The following is a 25,931-nucleotide window of genomic DNA, read 5'->3' as shown; positions in this document are numbered from 1 at the left end:
TAGATTTTGTTAAACTTCGAATTCGTTTTCTCCCCCCCCCCCTTTTTTAAATTTTTTTCCTCTCTTTATTTTCTTCCTCTACGCTTCACCTCCTACATTATGCTTAAATAATCGACGTCTTTAGAAAATATCTCTCGTATGTTGTTATATAGAAAAAGTCTTACCTTTTATTCAACGGTCTTTCCCCTAATCTCGATGAGAGAGCGATATTACGATAGTTCGAGGGTTATTATTACTAGAGCGTTGCGTTATCCCAATTTTCTTCTTTTTTTTGTCCTGTCCTCGTCCGCGCTTTACCGTGATCTATATACGTCGAGTGCCGAGGACGCGAGAGAGACGGAACGAATAATTAATTAACCCGGCTGCAGTGGATGCGCGATAGCGGTATTTCCAAGTCCATCGTCATTCTTATAAATAAATCAACGTGAGCGATAAAAACCGTCTGAAATACGAATTCGATTTAATAACGTTGCTGGTTAGCGCGAGCAACGTTTCGCTCGCTCGGGGTCGCAACAATTCGAAAGACGCTCGCGGCGACTGACGCGAGATTAAGCTAATTAACTTATTGTTAGTGACAGCCGATCTCTGAGCACGCCCTGCACGATCGCTCGTCCTCCCCCGCGAAGTCGTCCGAGTTAGACGAGAGACGACGCGTGATTTCGCGCGCGCACGTGCGGTGAGGTGAAAGCATTCAGGTTTCGCCCGCCGGCTTGGCCGTTAGAGATACTCGACGATGTCGCACTTGATGGAGATATTCGGGCAACTAGCTATGTTCGAGCGATAGCCCCGCCTGGCAGTGCTCTTGTGCCGCTCGGTGAGGAGCTTCTGAAAGATCGGCAGAATCGTCAGATCCAGCAGTTCACCATCCGACACGGCGCTGTACATCTTCGACACGTTCACCGCGGAACCACCTGCAAAAGCGAGGACACCAAGGTCGAGGATTGTGTCAACGACGTTCTCGAGAGGAAGGGCTCTACTTGGTTGCATCCGCGTCAGAATCTAGCACCTCGATATTACAGCGTCGCCAGAGATTTTTTACGAGCAAAATAAATAATCTATACTGCGTGTGAGATACCTAAGCCGAATAAAGCTCACTTCATTTATTTATTTATTTTTTTAATATATCTTCCATGTAGAATATTTGTTAATAACGAATTTTTTTATTCAACACATTGGGCCTTATTATATATATAATAAAACCTGAATCAATTGAAAATAACAAAGAAACTAAATATTGTAAATCAATTTCAAAATAATTATTAATCACAAGAATAAAGTTGAATAATATTATAATATTATAATAAAATGATGTATACTTCGTAAATTGTGCAGCGAATTTATAAAAAAATGGTTTATACACCTACTCTTCGTCACAAGTTTTTGTTGCACTTAACGTGTTGTTGCCGATTTTAAACTCCCAGCCCTTATGACACATCTTTTAAACATACACTCTAAATGTAAAGCGCGTTTTTAAGAAATAAATTTGAAAGTGGATTTTATTTAGTACTGGGCTTGTTCGGTTCAGGTACCTTGTCGCATATAAATTATGTAACCTGTGTATAACATGCCATCTATGTAAATTCATACATGGATCATCGAAAATTCATGTTTCGTCAGGAATAGTGGAAATTAATTCTGCTTGCAATTTTGTTTTTGTTAGCTCTCAGTTAGTTTAAACAGATATATTATCAATTTAAAATTTAATTATTTTTTTTTAATATTTTTTCTGTTATTTAATATTATTTGTATTGTCTACGTGAAATTAATTTGTGAAATAATACGTAAATGATCCACGTAGACGTAATCTTGACTATAAAATATACGTCACAACCCTGTCTTTACTCTTGAAGGCAAACATTCGAAGCTTATACATTTGAACACGATATCTGAATAGATGTCCTGCGTATATGTAACTTCACGTTTATTGCGGCGTTCCCTTAACGTCGTATTCGAGTAATGAAGATTTTGTGAGACTCTAGGCTTTAATTATCCGATTCAATTAATCGCATGCAATTAGCCGAACATCAATAATTCGCTATGTGTAATTATACTGCTATTCGGACATGTATCTTGTTAATTTGTTGCCTGACGGGGATTTCGTTATTAAAACATTTACGTTCTAACATAAGTGCCTGTAATTTACCACAGAGATATAGTAGTTGTTAAGTATGTAAAGTTGAATGTATTAGTTCTTGATTTATTTACTCTATCAATATTTTTAACATAAGTGGAAGAAGTCACAGCAGATCTTGATACTGAATAATATTTTTATGTCAATTTTTAAATACTTTAAAAAAATACATTTATCTATAAATTGAGTATCAATATAAAGTGTCAAATTTTTAGCAATAAATTCTTTATATAGTGTTTTAAGATGCTTATAGCATTATTAGTAAAAGCGACAATTAAATTTAAATTGTGATATCATTTCCAGCTTTAATCTATGATTGCGTTTTCAAACTCGATAACCCGCTACGCAATTTATAAAACTAAACAATGTACTCAAAAATTGATATAGAAATATTATTGTGACCGAAAAAAGTGATGGCATTTCCTTTTTCTACTTGTGTTATTCACAATATTGATTTAAATTTTACATTTATTATTAATCAATATTTTTGAATTTAGTATTTAATATTATGTTAATTTCTGTGAACTTTGAATTAGTGTTGAAATGAATAGCAACCAAATATCGAATAACATTCAACAAAATTGTGTATCATATATCTAACCATAATTTGGATACATAATACATCATGTTACACAGGTTTCACAAGTTTCCTTGCAGAGAAACCTACTAATCTTTTGTATTTAGTTTTGACGTAAATGTAACACTATACTTTTGTACAGCAGGAAATTTGCGGCATCTTAACGCAATAATTATATGTACAGCAAGCCGTTTTATTTTTTAGTAACATAAAATAAATTTTTTTTAATGTAAAAAGATTCTTAAAAAATTCTTTAAAAAAAGGATCGCAATTCTCATTAATAAATTGAAATTATGTCGTGACATAATAAATATTATTTTCATTTTTGTTCAAACATAATTTTAATTAACTAAATTATTCTGCAGGAGACATAATAAAAATTTGGAATTATTATTACGTCGGAACATAATTTTACTTCAGAGAATTATGTCGGGACGTAATTTCATTCATAATAAGCCGCCATTCTTTTTAGACAATTATTTTGCAAGACTCTCAATTAAAGAAAATTTCTGGTATCAAAAAATAAAACCGCTTGTCACGTTATGCAAACCGGAGACTTTAATTATTATAAAAAATTAGTTGTCTGTACTAGATTTACTAAAACACCAAGGTTTCCAATTATTCGTATATTCGACGTATTCCCTTCTTTCCGTGTAAGTTTCGAATAAGCATGGACGTGTATGCGCCGTTTAGTATTCCGCAAATTTCCGATGCCGTACGACGCTGCTGCGTAATCAACGTAATCGAGAGGGAGAAAGAGAGAGAGAGAGAGAGAAATTGTACCGTTCACGTCGCCGCTTCCATCGCGCGAGTTCGCCGCGACGTGCTTGCCGTTGTGCATCGTCGCCACGTTCGGGGTGCTCTGCACGTACTCCAGCCTCGCCTGATGGCGCAACTTCGAGCCCGCGTGCCGGCACATGCGACGCGCGACGCGGTGCGAGCACTCGACTATGGGGTGACCACCACCGATGTGCAGCCGCAGGCACTTCTCCCGCGTGCGCTCCGACATGGAACGCTGAATGATCGACTCGTCGTACCTCCCTGTCAACAGAACACCGGACTCGGTCGTATTGTCTCTCTGCGCGCTCGCGCGCAACGTCTAGGAGATCTCTAGGAGAAATCCGACCGGGTAAATCAAGTCTCGAACGCCGGCTCAATTACTTAAAGTCAAAGACAGACATGCTGTCTCGAGTAACAATAGTCAGATTGGCGTGCTGTTTCTATTTGCGGAAATACAATAATGGAGATAAGCATTCGTGATACGTATAACGTAATTAAAATCTAGAAACAACCGACGAACTGACATAGCAGGCTCTTGGTTCTCAATAATATTTTTTATAATTAATTATAATTAAATATAATATAATTGTACGCTGAGCAAAATTACTTTTGGTCTTGAAATGCAATTTTTAAATCAAATCGGAATAGTATCGCAATATTAAATTGATAATCAATTTAATAATATTGATGTCAACAAGCACCTATGGTGGTAATGATGGTAAATACTTCCACTCTCCCTAAATTATTGGGAAAGATGAAACTAACAAAGTTAGGACCGTTCAACTGGAACATGACTAGCTCCATAGGTACACCGAGACTCTCATTTTTTGACCCAATCATTTTGATATTTTTATAATTATTAAACAATATAAAATAATATTATTGATTATTATTATTTTACTATACAATCACATCTTTTCTCAGTGTAAGAAATCATTTTGCCATCTTGAACTCGCTTATTGTAATAAATCAAGTTAATATTGTAATATTACTATTATTGTAATAGTACAACTTAAAATCTGCGCTTCAAGATCGAAAGTAATAGTACGCAGTTTGAAGAAATAAAAAAAAATTCATATCATATCAGAAAAATTATTTAGCACTAAGATCTTCTCATGATGTTTGTTGGCTGTCTCCAGATTTTAATTTTAATTGCAAAAGATAGAATAAATAATACTAAGTTAAATAAAAAAAGCTCGATAAACACAAATTGAAAGATAAATTCCCAAACGAATTTTTTTCTTTCTTTTACGTTACATAAATAAGAAGTAAGCAAATTATTGGCAGTGAAATCGTAAAGTTTGCAGAAAGTTTGACGTCTGCCCTCCAGGCCGAAGGGTTCAAATCCGAACAGAAAAATTGAATTTTACTCGATCGGAAGACGCAATGGCAAACTACCGAATATATCTTTGCCATAAGAACTAATTTGGAATCGACGATAAATTGCAATGCTCGTATATCTGTTCGAGGAAAAACTACAGATATATGCAGCTTCTAAGCTTTTGGATTGTTTTCCTTTCTTTTCTTGACGGCTCACGTGGAATTAATTGAACATGAAACTAATCTGAATATACAATATTTTAATGTTGTACATGTATTCTTTCAACGTTTAAGAAATCGATACTTTCGAAAGGCATTTCACGCCATGCGTGTAAGGACTAATGTTTATATACTGAGAAAGAAGTTGTTACTTAATTTGACTAAATTTTTCAATTTAATTACATTTCTTTAATTCAAGTATTTATATATTTCAATTAAATATATAAATTCTTGAATTATAGCTCGAGTATTTTATGTATTTAAGTTGAGTGAATAAATAAATACTTGAATTGAAAAAAAATTTAATCAAGTTGAAAAATTAAATAAACAACATTTTTCTCCCAGTGTATAAATATTATTTTCTGCAACATGAATTTAATTGACGTACTTACTTACGTACAGTGAGTGTAAAAAGTATTCGTACAACGGATATTTTTGGAACCTTATTTTTAAGTGGTAAACACTAATTAACAATTTACTAACGATACAATGTATCGTGTTCGTTATTAATAAATTGCTAATTAACGTTTACTGTTTAAAAAATAAGATTTTGAAAAATATACCCTGTACGCGAATACTTTTTACACTCATTATACGTGTGCCAATAATTGCCAATAATTGCCAATCGCGCGGGAGCAAATTTGCGGGGAGCGTTTGGAGCTCTTACCGGCGTGCTGGTGATTCGGCACGTATTGCAACGAAAACGGCATCACGTGCTCGATGTAGCTCTGCTCGTGGAGCTCGCCGAAGGAGACGTTCTTGGTTGGCGGCGGCGTCGACAGTTTCGCCCTACGCTCGTCCCTGCTCCTCCTTCTCACGCGACACACGTGCCTCGCGATCTCGGTCTGCTCCAGGATCACGGAGTCGCTCTCCTCGACGACCGGCGGCACGAAGCCATAGCGCGTGGCCACGGTGACGTCGCTCGGCAGCGGCTCCGGACTCCTGTGCCGCTTCGACAACGGCTGCTCGCCGCCGCCGTCTCTGGGCACCTCGTCGGGCACGCTCTTGCGCCGCAACGCGTCCAAGCCGCACGTATGCTTCGTCGTATGCGTCGTATGCGTCGTATGCGTCGTGTGCGCCGTCATCGTCGTCGTTAGCGCCGTTGCCATCGTCGTCGTCGTTATTAACGATAGCGACGGCGGCGTCGCGTCAAACGCCACCCGGCCTTCGCCGCCCGGGGAAGAGCTCTCCTCGATCGCCTGGCTCATAGCCATTCTTTCACTGTCGATGATGATTGACGTGGCCTTCGAAAGGGATTGCCTTTTCCTAAAACAAGCACCACGCGACTACCCTGAGGATTGACGGCGAACCAGATACACCGGAGACTTTCGGAACATGGTCAATAGGGTCAAACGGATTACACTCCGAAATACTTAAACTCTTAACCCTCTTTTTTTCTAACTTAAGAAAAATTTTTAAGACAAATTAGATCAAATTATAAATTTAAATATGTATGTACAAGAGGCTGTCAGTTCTGGCGTTCGAACAGCGTACGCTCAGCGCACTTAAACGTATGCATACAAGTGACGCACGGTGCGTCACTTGTATGCATAAGTTCCTCGGATGCCAAAACTGATAGTCAGGTATATTAAGCTGGCTGAGCCATATCATCAGAACACATCGATTTCTATTTTGGAATTATTTGCCAATTATTTGCTATTTTTTGCTGGAAAAAAAATTTTTGCTCTAGCCACAAAAAATACCAGTGGCTAGATAACTTAATATTAAACTATCTAGCCAATAGAAAAAAAACCATATACATTAACCAAATTAAAAAATCATTAATATAGGAATTATTTGCTATTTTTTGATGACAAAAAACATTTTTTTGCTCCAACTAAAAAAAAAGTTACAAATGGTAACTTTTTTGGCTGAAACAAAAAAATTTTTTTGCTCCAACCAAAAGAAAAGTTACAAATGGTAACTTTTTTTGACTGAAACAAAAAAATTTCTTTCTCACCAAAGGCTAGCAAATAATTAGCAAATAATTCCAATGTAGAAATCGATGTGCTCTGATGATATGACTCGGTCAGCTTAATATACCTCTGGTAGTCCTGTACGTATAAAATGATCTTAACGGCATGAAGTTTATTGAAATTATGGAACACGCTTCTGAACTGTATTTTCATGAAATTTCTATTTTATATCGGCTTGTAGAAGTATCGTTGAATGGTTAATCAAAGCATTTTTTTTTTAATTAAATAATTAATCTATTTAAGAATTAATTTAACAACATTTCATTAAAGGGTTTCAATCTAAAGGTGGTTAATATCAAACATGACTACGTACTTTGCAACTTGTTCTACATTGACGTAATCACCCTCTGGTTGCGAAACGGTTGACGAGTTCAAGCTACACATGGACATTGAAACATCGGTCGTCTCTGTAGTTATCGACGGTCCTATTAAACAAAACCGAAATTATTAATATATGAATTAATGTTATCCATTTTTCTGCATGCATTAAACCGACACAAAATTTGCAATTTTTTCGCTTTAAATGACATTTGTAGCCCCCAAAAAATATGAAAAGTAAACGGCTTTTTGAACAATTATCTTTTACATAAAAAATAGATTAAAGCCAATATACATTTTAATTAATATTAACATTATTTCGAAACTGTGCGAAATTCCGTTTTTAATTTGACAAACATAACAATCTCTTGTGATAAAGAGTTGAATGAAATGCTTACCTTCCCTCTTAACGGCCTCTTCCGGTTTCGGGACCGGCAACGTGTCGACCGCCTCTTGCGTTTCGCTCTCAACCTCCTCGCCCATTCTCCTTAAAAATCCCTGAAGTAATATTCAAGACAATGAGAAAACTTCCTCCGGCGCACGCGCTCGGTATATATATATATATATATATATATATATATATATATATATGTATATGAATGCAACATTTCTGGATTAAGCACAATATATGTTGAATGTGTATGAGCGTACTGGGAGCCCGGTGAAATAATTTTAGACTGTTATTCTCAGTGGATAAGCTGCGCGAGTGCAATGTGACGTCGACCATTATTTATATATAACCGAATTAAGGATGGATGATGCGTCGTTCGCTTTTCCGTTAATCGAAGACCGCCATCGACCTCCCTCAAATTAGTCCGCTGCACACGCGGACGAATGTTTTATTAAACGGCACACATTTCGCCGAGGAAACGTTTCAGCGAAATTATCAGATCGAGATAAACATGAAATAATAACGCGAATGATTGTTATATAAAATATATGGCATGACAAATTTTTCCCCTATTTTTTCTCAACGGAGTTTAAGTTTAACTGTTAGAAACGTGGAAAAAAAATTCCCAGATTTATCGCAGAACCCAAAGCAACAAAGGTGGCTCTGCGACAGATTGCCGTAACGTAGCCGACCGTCTTGTAACAAGTTCAAGTAACTCCGGCAAAGTAATACTTGCTGTAATGCCGTTTGGAAGTTTGACGGACGGAATGACTTACCTGAAGCTCGGAATCCTTTTGCAGCAATTGCTTCCGGAATTTTTTATTCGTCAGTTTCGCCTCCTTCAAACGCTCATCGAGCTCGCTGACGGTCGAGTCCCTTCGTATTTTCAACATCGGCCTCAAAGTCGCCCTGGTCCGCTTATTTATCACCCCCTGTGGATTCCTGCGTAACTCTATTATCTGAAAATCCCAACAGGCTTACTTAGCTTCGTCGTTTTCGACGCCGTCGAACGGATAGAAGCGTTTATTATCATTCTAGGGCAAGTCCTTTAAAAACATGCGTATAAAGAAAACACAAAATGTGTGTGAAACATTTTAGCTGAAGCAATTGTGTCCATTACATTAACATCAAATGACAAGAGAAAAGAAAATGGATAAATACTATGAAACGTATAGGAAATAGTATAAATATAGGTATATCCGTCTGTTTACGATCGGATTAGATTCCGAGACTTTAGTTGTGTATCGAGTTGATCGTATGTCGAATAGCATTTTTATATATAGTTTATATAAATAAAACATTACTCGTTCAAATAATTATTTTATTAATGTAAAACAAGTATAGGATTTCTTTAGGAAATAACAAAACAAACTTTTAAAGATTACAATTTTTAACACAACATTTGCTATTATAAAATTAATATTTAGTTTAAAGATTAGCTTCAACACAAGTGATCAAAGGATAATACTGTTTCTCTTAGAAATCCTTAAAAATATAATTCTGGAAATAATATTTAATATTATAAAATTAATATTGAATTTTGAGAGAACTGATTAAGAATGTTACCGATTTAATCAACTTTGTTATGATTTACTAGTTGGTTTTCAGTCAACAGCAATGCTGGTTGTAAGTCCGAAAATTCGAAAGTTAAGAAATACCTGTATTCCTTCGCTAATAATATAAACGAAAACTTCTAAAAAAAGATTGACACAGCAAATGTGTGAGTGAAAAGTCTTTAAATAAATATGTCGACTCAGAGAGAGCAGATTTCGAAAAAGAGAGCTCTGCAGAGAGTCCGTGCTGTAATAAGAAGAATAAACGCGCGACAAATAGGCAGCGTAAGTCAAATAAATCAATAGTATCATGCTTAAACGAACGAAAACTTTTTTGTAAGGCTCTGACGATTTAAAATTAAATCCGTTTGACAAAGTTTCAGTTCGGAAAATGCTAAACATTTAATTAAGTAATTTTCACGGACGGAGGCCAGTCAGTTTAAAATGCGAAACGGGACGTGAGAGAGAGTATAAAAAGACACAAAAACGTACCTTAGGAATAAAAACCAGAAAAAGAGTGGCTGTACTACAAAATATAATGAACACCGCCAACATTATGAACATAGCGTCCTGTTTGTCAGTCAGCACGAAACTTATAGCCGCACCGGTGACGCACATTATAACAACGTTGTACACGCTCATCCCCACGTATTTACTGTCATTTAATGCCGGTATACTAACGTGCCGCGTTTCCCATGCCAGAAAGGCACCGAATATCTGAAAGCCGGATCGGGGGTGAGTGCTTATCGTATATACCATTTTATCCGCTGAGGTGCTTAGCGATTCAGCTTAACTTACCATTAAAAGGCCTTTGTATGCATATATGCAAAACAGATAAATATTCATTTGATTGCTCTGACAATACTCGTTTTCCGGGATGATTATTATATCCTCGCTGGAAGGGTGATGCTGCAATCGAGAGGTAACTCGCGTATTAACGGGCGTATTATCGCGAGCTCGCTTCGCGAATCACGATAGCAAATAGAGACAGGAATGTCGAAATATGTAAGCGTACATTTATTGACATCAGGAACCCGAAGATCGAACCGAAGCCGAAATCAATAACCCCGTACTTCATAATTTTTTTTTTTGTCGAATTAAAACCGTAAATCAAGATTCTACAAAGTTTATAACACTAGAATCACAGCTAAACTAATAAAATTATTTTTAGTTTAAGAATTTCTCTTAGTTTTTAAATTCATTACTTCTACAATTTATTGCTTTTATTATTATATTTTAATTACATTATTCTCTCTTTATATGATTATAAGATTTAACGCAAATGCGAGCTTTACGAACACAGAGATTATTTTCCAGTAAGAGACACACAGATTACACAATGCAGTACAATGAGTTATTTCGTCCTCATTTAACATTGGCAAATGAGGATGAAATGATTCGCTGTGTGACACTGTGTATCAACTCTCTTGCTAGAAAGCATCTACCGTCATTACGATATTGCATATTAAAATATTAATATTAATTTTGTAAAGTATCCAAAGTAGAAGGGAACGAACGCCCAGATTTTAATTCTGATAATAGAGGTAATCAAGTATTTAAAGAATATAAAATATAAAAACATTAATATATCTTCTAGTAACATTTTACGAATATTTTTATGATTTTTTTCTGTATGTGTCATAACTAAAATTTCATCCATCATCGGTTTATATTCAAGTCTCAATTATATATCTCTATTTTTTTTCTCTTTTACGTACACGCAGATAAAATATTACAAAAGAACGTAAAAAATTATATCGTTAATAAAATGATGAAAAATGTAGAAAAGAATAATCGTAGAAGAATCGCAATCATAATCGAAGAAAATTATTTAAATAATTCCACTTTTCGTTCTATTTCGTTTTATACAAAGAAACCGAACTGAAGTAATATTCTTCCAGATTCCTGATTGGCATTATGTAATGTACATAATTGTGCAAATTTTTTTTTGTACTCACATAGGGCTCCATTTGTTTAATCGCTCGATAAAACGGATCAGCCACTTGCCACGTCGTCATGATCGTGAGATCGACAGCCAACAGTATCCCGACTACCATGAACAATTGGTAGTCCTTTATCACCTGAATCACAGGTATGGGTGGCTCGTTAACGTCGTTAACACAAAAGCGCGACGCCCCGCGTCATCTCGTTTATGCGGTCTCGTTAACGCGATCTCTCTCTCTCTCTTTACCTTCTTATTGAGCTTCACGTCGGTGAATATGGAATGTACACGCCACGTTTTCGAGAACATGGAGCCGAAGGCCAACGAGAAACCGGCCATCAGCAGCCACGCTCGGGCCGTGCAGATATATGGGAACGCCGCTACGCTCGATAATTGCGAGTCCAGTCCAAGGAAGATAACGCTGCTGTAGGTCAGCATACAACCGATGATGATGAGGTTGTTTAGGTGGGGCGATGACATTTTGATGTATCTGCAATATTGAGTTATTTCGCGTGTGAAAGCTCCGCGCGCGGTTGGCCCCCCTTGGGGGAAAAGTATAATCCGGGAAATACCAAATGGAAGAACCGTGTTACGCGGGCGCGCGCGCGCGCGTGTTGTGTAATTGTTATATATTACGGGCGGGAGCCGCCGTCTCACCTTTGATTTCTATATCTAATATTGATGGCCAGAAAGATGGACGCCATGACGATACCGACGCTAGCGAACGAGGCTAGCGCCGCGTACACCGTGATGTCCACGGTAGAGTGCTCGATGATGCGGACCGTCCTGTCCTTCGGCGGCGACTTGCCGTTCCACAGCGGGACCTCCTGCCTGGTCAGATCTAGAATGCCGGTTATGCTGTCGTACTCGCCTACGTTTACCTCGCGGCCGTCTAAAACGAAGGAGCCCACGTTCACAATCGAGAATAAAGCGATGAAATAAAGTACCTGTTATCCAATACGGCATAAGCTTTGGGGATTTAATTTTTTGATAAATATTTTCGATTATTAGGAAGATTAAAAATAATACTAATCAAAAATTGAACACTAAATAAGGAAATAGAATCCTAACTTTTGTACGATGATGAGATATATTGCGTTTCCAGAAGTATTTCTTTTTTTAATTATAAACAAGACGTTTTAATAAAAATGTAAAATAAATATAGTATTGGAAAGCATAAATAAAGAGTTATTTAGATATTTATAATTGTTACATGATAATTGTACAAATAAGCAAAGACTAATCTCTGAAATTTTAGAGTCAGAAGAGCACGATCTGAATAAAGTGATTACTTGTAATTATACAAGTCATAAAAAGCAGATATCGATCAATTAACCGGCATAAATGCATCGTATCGGTTTCCTAAACGATATATTAGCGTTATCAGCGAAATTCATTGTTAACTATTTGGGAATATAGCCGTACTGGGTACAGGTACCTTACAATTCCTATTTTGTTGCCAGGCTTACTACTCTCGGGCGATTTTTAACATTCGCGTATCCTGTTATTTATTAAATCGGATTCGGTCGCGAGAAATATACGCACTGATCCGTAAATTACCGCTGATGTGAAATAGTCGGTTACCAATATCGCGAGCGGAAAAAAAAAGCGATATCTAATTGAAGCTGCCGCAAATATTATATTTTATCTGCGGTGGCAATTAAAAAGGCATTCTTTTGCTACTTTAAAAAATGCGAGTCGCGCATTCCGCGTGACGTACTTTGCATTTGCGTTCCTTTATTAATTGCCGCACTATGTAACCAGTGAGTGCTCTGAAATTTATTTCGAAATAAATACCTTAATCCGTCTATTCCAAATATAAAATTCTCCTTTCTCTTTCACCTTCTCCCTTCCGCGCCAATGTCAAGGGGGAAGGGGATAACTTACCCAAGAATTGTTTCAGAAGAATGAACGCTTTCCTCTCGTTGTCGTAAAAGCGGACCGGCCCCTGCAAAATTTTATACTTCTCACATCCACGTCGCGTTTATTATACGGGAAACGGTCACCGCAAGCGGCGGGAGATCGGGAGATCGCGGGTGAATCGGATTTTAAAATAAAAGCCCGCTCGCACACACCGACCCAGCCTCTCGCTATCAACTCATGCCAATTTGCCCCGCTAACTCGCCCGGCGGTTTGTCATGTTTTTGATTTCGTTTTAATTTCAATTCGGTTCACCGCCGATCGGTTCCATTCTCCCCGTTCTCTCTCTGTTATTGCTAACCGTACATACGCGATATGTGTATTCCTTTTTGCCGAAACGCGCTCGATCGTGGCGTAGCAAAGCACCATGTCACGAGTGTGTGTATATATACCTACTATATGCGAATGAAAGATAGGAGAATAAAGAGGGGAGGAAAAAAGGACGAAAAAGGAGGGAGCGGGGACCGCGAGGGAAAAAAAAGGGCAACTCATTAAGTGCGCCGGTGACGTTCGCGCGCGGTTAGGCGCGTGTAGAGGAGTTGCCTGCGCTTGAAGACACTCGGGGCCGGGGGACAAAAAGACGGTCAAGTGTAACATGCGCGCGCCCCCGTAAATGTTGACTACTGAGAAACGCATATCTCTCTCTGTCCGTGACAGGCGCAAAAGTACCGGACGGCCCGCCGCCGTTGTATGCACCTTCCCCCCCCCCCCTCCCTCCCCTGACAATCGAAAACGAAGGGCTGCCGCTCGTCTAACGAGAGAACATAAAGATCCGCTCTTCAATCTTCGCCTCTTTCTTTATATAAACGTCTTCTTTTTCCTTTTCTTGTTTTTCTTCTCCTTTATCCTCTCTGTCGTCTTTTTAAGCGCGAGAGCCAGTTCCCACCACGGTTTCGCAATACTGCCGGGGGTAGTCTCGCGGCAACAATAGACATCTCAATACCCCCGACGCAAATAACAACTTGGCGAATTGAAGCTAAGTGACGCGAATCAATCGAGCGCGGAAAGAGAAATATTTTGCTTTGAGCTACGGAAATTATCGTTAGGAGGAGTAAAGCGAAAAAGGTAATCCCAGCGAGAGAAATTCTTTTTCCTCCGCGAGATACAAATGTATGTCACGACTGGTATAAAACACCTTAAGAATTTATGACGAAAATATCTTACAAACGTAAATCCTATATATTTTAATTGAAAATGATCGTGTGGCTGTAAAAAAAAAAATAAAAGTCTCACTCCCATCCAAAAATCTCATTGTAAACTGAATATAACAAGCGGCGTACAATATTTCGAGAGAAACGAAATATTTAAAATATAAAAATAGAAAAACCTGAAAAAAACCTTTTTAAAAAGTATACAAAAAACGTGTAGACTCTGTAGCCAGAAAAAATTCTAAAAATGCATACTTTTTTAAAAAAACCGTTCAAAAACAAATTAAAATCATACAATTAATTGAAACAAGTATTTGAATACGAAACACGAAAATATGAATCCTGTATTCTGAAAACATTTTATATACAAATTTTATATATCAAGCTTTAAAGTGTATGCAATAAAAGTTGAATACATTTATTGTCCTTTTACATAGAATTTTCGTAAAATAGACTTAAAGTGACTAAAATGCAGGGAAGTAACGCGTTATTACTACTTTTTTTCGATAACGATTATTGCTTTTTTGCTGTCTGTAATGAATTCGACTTTTATCACTACTTTAGAAAGTCTTTCCTCCCATTATCTTAAATTTATATCTATTCAATAGATTTACGCATCTGCTCAGTGAATCTTTTTTTACGCAAATACATAATATTAATCGGCATACGAGATCAAAGGTAACGTGCAATAAATGCAATTACAAGTTACATTTATTTTCATATTATACGATATATTAAATATTGAAAAATATTTTATATTTTATATTGTATTCTGCATTTCAATAGTTATTGCACACATATAACGTGAATAGATTTTCAGTATTGATAATAAATATTAAAATGCATAGCAATATTAATGTTTAAAAATGATAAAAAAATTTTATACAATTGACGTTTGTGAATTACAATTTAAATTTCTATAAAATAAAATATAAAGATATTAATATAAAAATAATTACAAAGATTGGATACTGGTTTATTATTAAAAAAAATTTATTATACTAGCAGTAAGTTTTAATATTAATTGTTATATTTAACATTGATTATTAAATAATGCAATTTTAAAATCCAATATCTTCTTACAAAAAGTAATGCGAACCGTTACTTTCAAAGTAATGATAACAATAATGCGTTACATTTTAGAATTAACAAGTAGTGACAAGTTACTTTTTACAAAAAGTTACGATAATAGTAAGCCATTAAATAACTTTTATAAGAAGTAACGTTTCCCATCCTACTAACATAACCAGTGATCATAGTAAAGCAAAAAGTTGACATATCCGGGTCACATTTTGTCGTATAAATTTCCATAAATATCATATCTAGTTCTTTTACACTTTAATAATAATTCGCAAACTTTGACTCTAAGTATTTTTCACCCGTAATAATGCAGATTAATATATAGTAGAGAAACTAAACTGCATAATTGCAGAGTGTGTTCCATGAACTGAATAGTTTGATATTAAGAAAATTGTTAGAAAAACGAAACTTCCGAAAAACATTAAAGTCTTGATCTTGCAGTTACTACCTAACTTCTCAAACATCTTTTATAAACTCGTTAGCAATCGATGGCATCAACGAAAAGTACCGTGGAATCGCCTTTTTTTTATTTTAAAGAAAATTGCTTGACACGGCGCTTCTCTCTCTATTTATCGATTACAAGGGAAACAAAACGTTAAGTAAATCCACGGATTAGAGTTCGCAGTATACTCTTTTAAAGGCTGTTTAAAAGCGTTTATTACCGATAAAATAGGAGCGGAAAAATGTCGTCTAAACCTCACTTATCCAAGATAATCTTCCCGGAAAACTACCCGCGGCTCTACTTTACTATACCACAGCATGTTACCATGGCACATCCTATAACGGTGTTCCGTTTTTAGCACTAAGGGTTTTATGTCGAATGACATTATCCGTTTTGTGTTCGGTGCGCGCGTGAGAGAGGGGGAGGGAGGGGGGGGGGCAAGGACTGGGACTGGGGAGAGGAGGAAGGAAGGACGCGGCGCGAAATTGCCAGGCGGGAGCCCGGGCTTACCGTGACACCGTCGAAGCTTGTATTCCTGAGGGCATCGAGGAAGAGCTTCTCCCACAATACGTCCCTGTACCGAAAGTCGGATATGGTCTGGTTACGATGGAAGTGTCGTATCCTGCGCGCGACGTGTTTCACAGCCAGCGCGACCGTCCAGATACCGTCGTACGTGTACCCGTGGAACCTCGAGTACTCGGCGCCCCGTCTCGAGTCGTACTCCTCCCTGTACTGGTCCGGGGTCTGGAAGGAGAGAGAGAGAGATAGAGAGAGAGAGAGGAAAGAAATGAAATCAAACGTTGTCAAATGCCGATACCGAATGCACGCCGAATGCAACAGGCGTGTGCCCTCGTATGAGGAATCTCAAAGAGAGTCTTATATATACGTATAACGTATACCACCGTTCGTTTCCGCGTTTGAATCGCGCTCCCTCGATCGCTCCGAGGCGCGATTAAACGCAATTTTCGACGGAGACCCCCCTCGTATTATTCGATCGGGAATGCATTCGAGCGTATATACGTATACGGTACCCGGGTGCGCGCCGCCGTCGCCGCCGCCGCCGCCGCCGTTGCTGTGCTCCATCCGCAAATCCTGCAGCCAATCTGGATCGCGATTCTCCCGTAATCCCTTCAGGATCGTATTCGACTACTCACCCAGAAACGAAAGAAATAACATTTCGTCGTCGCGTGTGCTTCCACCGAGAGGGAAGACTTCGAATACGATTAAATTACGCTTTTGACAGAGGGAAACGACCCTTCGACCGATTCTAATTTAGAGAGTAATTTCCAGGCTAAGCGGGACTTTCCTCAAAGCGATCCTTGCTGATTTAGTGCCACTTGGACCAAACTCTGATTAACTTAATCGTTAATTAAAGAGTTGCCAACATGACAAGATAATTCAGCGTGACCAATTGTATTTCTAATGATATAATCGTTCTAACCTGATCTCTCGTCAGAAATACAATCGGTCACGCTGAATTATCTTGTCATGTTGGCAGCCCCTTAATCAGCAATTAAATTAATCGGAGTTTAATTTATTAAGTTTAAGTTTAATCAGAGTTTAACCGACTATAAAAGAATTTTAAAATAATTTTTTCTATTGGACGTTGCGTTAATTGAACTTCGCTAACCCTTTCGCGGCCACGACTTTCCGGGATGGGGTAAGTTTTATATCGAGATGATTCTAAAAGTTTTCGAGATTGCTGGTTAGAAAGCTGAAGTTAAAATAGCAGAATTAAAAAAATAACGAATTTAATATACGGCAAACAAAAAGAAGATAAATTTATTCAAATTAAGATGTAAATTGCTTATTTACGATTGCCGAGGTTGCCGATTACAAATTTGAAATCAAAATGGCAAAATTTAAATAGCTCCATAATTTTGTTTACTTTCCGAAAAATCACCAATTGTCATTTGTCTGTTTGTCATCATTATAGACCAGAAATACCAGTTCTGAACAGCTGCACGCAAGCGACCCGCTGTATCATTATTAATTGTCATTATTGAGTCACATATACGTTATTTTATCGAAAAATATCGATACAACATATACATATGATCATTTAACTTACAACGCATTTGAAATTGTAGAAATATTCTGAGAAAAATGTAGCTTGCGTACAGTTTGGTTACACATATAAACTGTTATACCTATTTATCATAATAAAATTAATTTTTTATATTTTTTATATACGATTAAATAAAAAGTTTAAGTTTATAATTTGCAATAAGTCAATGACTTTTCGACAAATTATGAAGTTTACCTAAAAATCTTTTAGTTGTTCATTTTATTAAAAATATTAAATTTAAAAGTACACTAATTTTTTACATGTAGATTAAACTTTCCTCTTTAAAACGCGCCGAGGTAGAAGTCGATAGGACTATTTGTTCCAAAGTTATGATTTTTTTTTCCCGTAAGTGAGACATTTATGTCCCATTGGCCACGAAAGGGTTAAAATTATTTGTGGAATCGGGCCTTAAATCGTAAACCAACGCGACGTAGAATTCAACACTCACGATTCCGGAGGTGGTGTGCTGCTCCTCGGTCGTAAGCGGCAGCAGATCCGTCAGGATGACACCGTGAAGGGCCTCGGACAGCTCGGAGGGGGCGCATCCGCCGCCCGGGCGCAGCCACCACTCCCTGGTGTAAGTCCCGATGATGACCCACTGATACTTTCTGCCGTACAAGCCAAACCGATAAGCCTCGCAGAATATCCGCCTAGCCCATGCTTCGTTGAAATTTCCCAGGAGGATCCTCACGTCCCTCTCCTTGAGCTTTTCGAGCGCCGTTGTCACCTCGTTGGCAAAGCTCTGCGTCTCCACGAGCTCCATTTTGCTCTCGTCCAGATCGGCCACTAACCGATTGTGCACCTGAAAACGAATTCGCAGACGATTTTCGCAGGAAGGATTCGCAAGGAGGACTCTGATAAAGACGAAGGAAAAGAGAGAGAGAGAGAGAACTTCTGCCTGCCTGCCTACCTGCCTGACTGCTTTCAATACGAAATGCTTATCACGCGCCATAACGTGAGTGCATTCGCGCATTTAGCTTGTTCAAGCAGGCCGCCAGCGACGGCAAATCTCCATTTATAATGTAAATGGAACAGTTGCTGCATATACATCACCCGCGCCCACGAGCGCACGTGGAAAACGACGCGCTCTCGCGACGGGATTAATTAACCCTTTCATTCCACCGAATTGCTTCCAACTGTCGAGAAACGCTGTTCGAATCACTTTCTTAATGGTACCTAACGCGCGGAAAAACATAGAAGGAGAAGTCTCGAGATTTTCTAAAGACCTCCCGATTCTCTTTTTGCGACACACTTGAGATGCACGGATCAGGGTTTTTTCGCCCCAAATCGAGTTGAATCGAATTTTGCTACTTTTCTCGACTTGAATTCGAAGCGAAACGTAACTAACAATACAAACATTTAGGTTAAATGTTAATGTATAAATAACAAAAGATTTTTATATATATTTTGTAAAAAAAATTATGTTGGATTTATATATGAAATTTTATATACCAAGCGATTGTTTTGATGTTTTAAATTAAATTAATCATTTTTATGTTGTATTAATTTTTAAATTCTTGTTATTTGATTTCCACGCTGACTCACATCAACCCATACATTTGCATCAATTTGCATTTATTATTTTAAATATGTTAGCATAAGATTGTCGATATATATGACTTGTATTTTAATGTTTCAGGCTCGAAATTTTCGAATAATTTAAATTTAAATTGAATTGAAATCGAATTTCCCCTGATTCGATTCATCTTCGTATAGTCCGCACATGTCAATAACGCACCGTTTTGTACCATGTAGAAAGAATGTAAATGATAATTTTGATTCCGTTTCTACGAAATCAAAATTATGAATTTTAATACAGATAAAATTCCTTTTAGTTGACCAAAGTGGTAGGTTTTATTGGATTAATAAAAGCTACAACGTTTCGACCTTAACTTTCTCAACTCTCAAGTAATTTATAAATTTTAAAAAAGCAAAGGATAAAGTCAAAAGGACTAAAAGGAATTTTATCTGTATTAATTATCAATAGCTGCAATATAGAAAATTTTCATGTTTTATCAACATATTTTAATTACGTTTATGACTAAAAATATTTCGAAGATAAGGAAAATAGCTTTTAAGCTTGATAAATTTCCTTATTCTTTCGTTTCTTTTTTCACTCGACTTTATTACTGAACAAGTTCTCTCTCAATCATCAAAGTTGGCTTTACCAGTGCGTATCTGGGCTCGTTCTGGTAAATCGTGCCGACCCGGGTCCAGTTGAAATGCAGAAGCAACGCCACTCGCGGCGCGTTGAGGGCGTTTTCCGACGGCACGACCCTAAAGAAATTCGGGAAGCTATTGGTTGTGAACATAGGATGGGTGTCCGCGTAGCTGAGCTGCAACAATAAGGATAGAGAGCGAATATTGGTAAGGAGCCGCATTACACTCACGAACCTCGTGTTTGTTTCTCCGGTATTTCTTTCTTATTTTTCTTATCCTTCTCCCCTCCCGCCCTGTGCGTGTGCGAGCACGTGTCTGTATGTGTTAGCAAATGCAAATAAGCGGAGGAGAAGCAAGAAGGAGGACATTTCTCCCGCAAGTCATGAATATTTACGGCGACGTTTTACCGTCGCATTACCTGCGTAAGGCGCCAGTGTTTCGAGGCTTTCGCTATCGGATCCGTGACTTGGGTGCAAGCACCGCCGAAGAGTATCACCTTGTGCGGCCCGTTGTGCATCATGTCGAAGAACGCCTTCATCCCGACGGCGGCACTACACTGCAATACACGCGATTTGTTATCCACGTGCATTTCCATTTAGAGAGCGTGGTATGTGAACCTAGATGAAAACGGTCAAAACGAGGATCTGACTTTGCGAATTTTTTGAATGGGGGAAACGAAAAGAAATAAATAAGTTTTATAATTCTATTGTAAATATATTTTTCTCTATTTTTCTCGTTTAAATTTGATTAAAAAATAATATAAAAAGACGTGTGTTATTTAAATTCTTTCCTATATCGTACGCTTTCAAAAACGCGTAATTGCCAAATCTTTAAAACTATCGACAATTATAATTTTACTTTTCCTAGACGCTGAAACCTAATCTTTAACGAAGGATTCTTTTACGAATTTAATTTTTTATTACAGGTAAAGAACGAGTAAATCTATGTTTTAACTTTATATAACTCGTACCATTTTGCTTTTTAATGAGGCTTGTGAGCGTACAGCAGTGAACATTGCAAACGTCGTTTCTTTTAAACATGATGCTTTAGGAAAACTTGAATAGCGGCGCCATTTTTTAATAAAATTTAAATGGGAATGAGAGACGCGGTTGCATAACGTGGAAACGGTTGACTCGTCTGTGTCTCTCGATTACCATTTCATATCCCAATGGGATAATATTTATTAAATTCTAATATTATGACGAGCTCTTGCATAAAAATTATAATCTCCAATTATGTAGGTATATTTCAAAATGGATGTAGAAATAAATATTTTTTATAAAATATTGATAACTGCGTGATTAATTTTGAAATAGTATATCGGCAAAATTATAACAATGTGGCAAATTAAATTTTAATAATGTATTTGCAAAATTAAATTTGTGTTCAATATTTGAAAAATATAATTAATACATATACGTGCTTATAAAAGAATACGAAATTATTTCTAAATTATAATGTCGAAATATTACAATGAAATATTACACATTCAACATGGCAAAGTTTTTAATGGACATTCAAACGGTTTTTGAAATAATTGTAAAATATTTATATCTCATATTTGAATTTGTTCAACTTTTGACAAATATTATTTAGAAATTTTATTCCAACAAAATTACTTGTGACGTTATGACGTACCATCCTAGTGCAATTATTGAGAAATTCCCGTCAAGTTATGCCACTATGATGCAATATTTGCACAATGTACTTATCGAAGTAATATATCTTGTATGCCTCGAGTCTTATGAGAGATTGACTAGAGAGTTGAAGGATACAGTAAAAGAATTTAAGACAAATAATAAATCTATATTTTTTATTCAATGTAAATACAACAATAAAATTTAAACATGTCAAATAGAGAAAAGTACAATCTTTACAATGGAACAAACGCGATTTCTCTTTCCGTTTTTCCATAAGAAATTTGCAAAGGTAGGTCTTGTTTTGATCTGTGCAGATGCACACACCGCCTTAGTACTTTCGCATTAAGGAAATACGAAAACTCAAGGGTCTTTAAGGAAACTCAAGAGTCTAGGAAACGCTCGGGGAGGAATCAGGAAAAATATATCCGAAATACGAGAAAATGTATCGCAAAACGGAGAAACAGTTTAAGCGTATCGCAAAAAGCGTATCGTGCGCAATATTGCGGAAACGCGTCGCACGTTTCTCTTTCTCACGGTTCCCCCCGGTTTTTCGTGTTTGCGTCAAGATGAAAAGTGATCATTTCTTATATCGAAAATCCTCTTTGATGTTTGCAGAATCAACAAGTGTTTGTTGGTGAACAGCCAGAAAACAGATAAGAGCGAAGAATAATATAGATGCCCGAATCGGCGGGGGATGAATAATCATCATAATTGCGATGTCATTCTAATTAGCGAGAGATCAAATTCCCGAAAGCTTGTCGCGCGGGATTAAAACTGTGATATTAATAAACGCGAGTAACATCCCCTCGATTTTATTTACCTTGGAGGGGAGGGAGAGGAGGAAAAGTAGGGGAAGGCGGCACTGAGAACTCCAACTATTCATACCGTAACGGATTTTTTTTTTCTATAATGAAAATAGGGAAAGTATTTTAAATATCCCGTCGAAGGAGAAACTTTGTTCCGGAGAGTTGAATTTTTGCTGGAATAAATTTCATGCGAACGGTTGCGAGCGCTTTGTGCATTGTAGCTGAAACAGCAGTCGAGGAAAGCAGGCAAACGAGAGGAAGAACGGAGGGAGAGGGGGAAGAGTAATCTTTGAGCTGTGAGTTATACCTCGGCGACGTGGACGATCATTGGGACTGACATCGCATATTCCGTTTTGAGCCGCGACATCTACAAGCGGCCGACCCTTTGATATCAACGCCGCTTCGAGTTTCGAGTGTTCTTTTTTACGAGTACGGAAATTGATTCCAACGTATCGCTACATTCTCTTTGCCGTGTGTGTGTGTGTGTATGTGTGTGTGTGTTCTACACCTCCTCCCCTCCCTCCCTCCATGGATATGACCCCGTTCCGAAGGCAAGATGTAAAAGGATATAATTGTGCGAGGACGAAAATAGGAATTCTGACTGGACAGAAATGGAATGCGGGTTTCCTCTGATCCCCCTCCCCCCACCCCCGCGCGGAATTTATTATGAGCGCTCCGAGATTTCCATGAGATCAATCAAGATGATTTTCGACGCAAAGTATCGATCAACGTGATTTCATAAAATCAATCAAGATGATTTTCTATGCAAAGTAGCAACGTATATTACCGTTGACGTTTCGCGTCACATTATCTTCGCTACTGCCATCCCTCGCGCGCGTTTTCCGCCCTCGCAATTCCGTCACGAGCTACCACTCGCTACCACGCGCGGCTCTAATCCTTCATTTAAAAATTCATGAAGACGACGAGCGCGCGCGCGCGCGTGACTGGTTCTTCAAAATTTTTTTAAAATTATATTCACATTCGCCGCTGTACCTGCGAGATTCCGTCTCGCGTTTATTGCATCTCCCTCCCCATTCTGTTTCACATCGATTTCCGATACATTGGTTATCACAGAGCAGAGATAAAAATCCATCCTTAGAAATTACGTTACGGAAGAGGGAAAGAGAGAAAGAGAAAAACAGAGAAATAATCCCGCTATCCGGAGAAGAACTCCAAGTTCATTAGTCGCCGCTTAACGATCGCCGTGTCAGAGATCTGAGAAGAAGCTGCAGAAAGCGAGAAGAATGAATTCGAGCCAGTTTCAAACGTTACTATCGCGCTACGGAAAACGAGAAGTGTGGCGCATCGTTTCGTCGACCTCGAACAACGGGGAGACTACCGCATTGTTGCGAACGGCAAAGAATAATACACCATTACGAAAGAAGGGATGGCGTCTCTTTCCATCGCACAGATGTCTCGAGAGTGAATCACGTAAGCGATAACGATTCAACGAGGCGACAGACACCTTAATTATATACGCGATTGCGTGTCGCGCGAGACGCTCATGCAGAAAATTCGTCGCGTCGAAGAGCAGCAATTTCCTTCGCGAGAGTGAGAGAGAGAGAAAGAGAGAGAGAGAGAGAGAGAGAGAGAGAGAGAGAATAAAAAGAATTAATTTTAAACTGCATCGCCCGATTACACGGTTGAATTAATCAAATCCGATGCGCATCGATCGGCGAGCAAAAAAAAAGTAGCTCGCAGTGAAAAATACACGAAAATAGCCAGACGCGTCTACACGCGTATTTGCCGTAACTGCTGTCGCTATATCATAGCGTACACTACCATTATTATTACTACTACTTGAAAATACTGCACGTGTTACGACGTTGTGTGTGGTACGCCGATCGTCGTCGTACACGGTTCACAATATCCTTTCGGCAAGTAATCGGAAGCGATTAATCTTTCCCGTCTTCTTCGTCTACAAGCTGCCGCTCCACTTTTTCTCGTCAGAGCTCAGCTTCCACTCCTTCGGAGAGCTAACTTCGAGACTCTCATAATTCGATATGTCTGGAAGTCTCAGCGATTTTTCGAGCGTGAACTCGCGCCGGCCGTGATCGTAAATCGCGACACGATTCTCCGGGTTCAGCGAACGAGAAATTATGTTGTGAGGAAGGAAAAAAAGCAGCGCTGTTTCACGGCTGTTTACCTTCCATTGCGAGGAAAAGAGGATAATGCTATATTACGTGGCTGTGTGCAGACTAACGTTAAATACATACATATATATACACATATATATATATATATATATATATATATATATATATATATATATATGTATGTATGTATGTATGTACATCAAGAGCGTCGCGCTTTATCGAAAGTACGTCGAGTATATTTAACGAGATAATCTGGTTGCATTCTTCCGTTCCGGTCAGCGGACGCTTCGGCTGTAAAGCACGCGTGTAGAAAATTTCCGACAGGTCTCCACGTCCGCTCTACTGGTGCCATATTTCGCGGGAGTGCCGATAAGAGAGCAAAATAGCAGCTCGAATCGGGCGCACAATAACGCCCCGTGCTTTTGTTAAGAGCGCAATAACCCATACAGTACAGAAAGATTGCCGAAACGTTGCGAAAATATTTCATCGCTTTGTAAAATGCTGCCGCAACACAATGTCGTAAAATGTTTACTTTTAGAAATATTGCCATACACAGTTGCAGTATAATGTGTGTAATTAATAACGCTTTGCAATGCATATGTCCTGATAATTTAATTAAGGTATTTTTAATTCAAACGAATAATCTGTAAAATGTGTGTGTACGCAAGTATTAAAAATTTTAAAAATAATTACGTAAATAAAGTATAATTAGTGAGATAAACCGATTTTGCTCCTCGAAATTGCAAGTGATAACGGTATGTTTTTCTGTTTTTGAGCTATTATAACAGCGAAATACATATTATATTAAAATACGTATTATAACTATAATTAATAATATAATGATATTACAATATTACTAACTGTAATTATAATACGTGTTATAAATTTTAATTATAATACGTATTATACATATGTTTAATATGTATATCTTATATAAAATATATATGTAATTGCAAATTTATATATATATCAGATTATTCACAGATTATTCACGATTTAAAAGTTTTAACATAATTTTTAAACCGCAAAAGTATCTTAAAATAACTAATTAAAATTTAATATTAAAATTTTGTTATAAAAATTATAAAATATTGAACTGTGTTTTAGATTGAAAAATTTTACTTGTAACTGCTGAACTTTTTCAAAAATATTAACTTTACGTAATTAATCACGATAGACTCGTAATGCGATGTAACACTACCAAAATTTAAATCAGTAAAATCTTACTGATTTATAGTACTATGTTCACACCCATCAATAATTCACTTTTCAATTTTTCATATATTTTACAGATTTTTATATAAATTTTAAAATTTGTCAAAAATTTGTTTCTAATTTAAAAACTTTTCAGAAAACTTCAGATT

General features: G+C 37.4%; 1 protein-coding gene across 1 annotated transcript in view; it reads right to left on the bottom strand.

Annotated features, from left to right (window-relative positions):
* Nucleotides 1–51: 51 nt before the first annotated feature.
* LOC105830662 (gamma-aminobutyric acid type B receptor subunit 2) overlaps nt 52–25,931 on the bottom strand; it is a 32,292-nt gene continuing 6,412 nt past the window's right edge. Inside the window, exons 2-17 of the mRNA XM_036292034.1 lie at nt 20,444–20,581; nt 20,034–20,201; nt 18,314–18,667; nt 16,308–16,541; nt 13,095–13,155; nt 11,865–12,099; nt 11,457–11,697; nt 11,224–11,346; nt 10,064–10,174; nt 9,758–9,982; nt 8,489–8,671; nt 7,720–7,819; nt 7,317–7,428; nt 5,695–6,293; nt 3,492–3,749; nt 52–911 (exon numbers count right to left, since the gene is read on the bottom strand). Of these exons, the coding sequence (XP_036147927.1) occupies nt 718–911; nt 3,492–3,749; nt 5,695–6,293; nt 7,317–7,428; nt 7,720–7,819; nt 8,489–8,671; nt 9,758–9,982; nt 10,064–10,174; nt 11,224–11,346; nt 11,457–11,697; nt 11,865–12,099; nt 13,095–13,155; nt 16,308–16,541; nt 18,314–18,667; nt 20,034–20,201; nt 20,444–20,581 (3,336 nt within the window). The 3' untranslated portion in view covers nt 52–717. The remainder of the gene's footprint in view (nt 912–3,491; nt 3,750–5,694; nt 6,294–7,316; nt 7,429–7,719; nt 7,820–8,488; nt 8,672–9,757; nt 9,983–10,063; nt 10,175–11,223; nt 11,347–11,456; nt 11,698–11,864; nt 12,100–13,094; nt 13,156–16,307; nt 16,542–18,313; nt 18,668–20,033; nt 20,202–20,443; nt 20,582–25,931) is intronic.

This window comes from Monomorium pharaonis, chromosome 9 (genome assembly GCF_013373865.1).
Source record: "Monomorium pharaonis isolate MP-MQ-018 chromosome 9, ASM1337386v2, whole genome shotgun sequence".
Taxonomy (NCBI): domain Eukaryota; kingdom Metazoa; phylum Arthropoda; class Insecta; order Hymenoptera; family Formicidae; genus Monomorium; species Monomorium pharaonis.
This window is presented reverse-complemented; position numbering and strand designations above follow the sequence as displayed.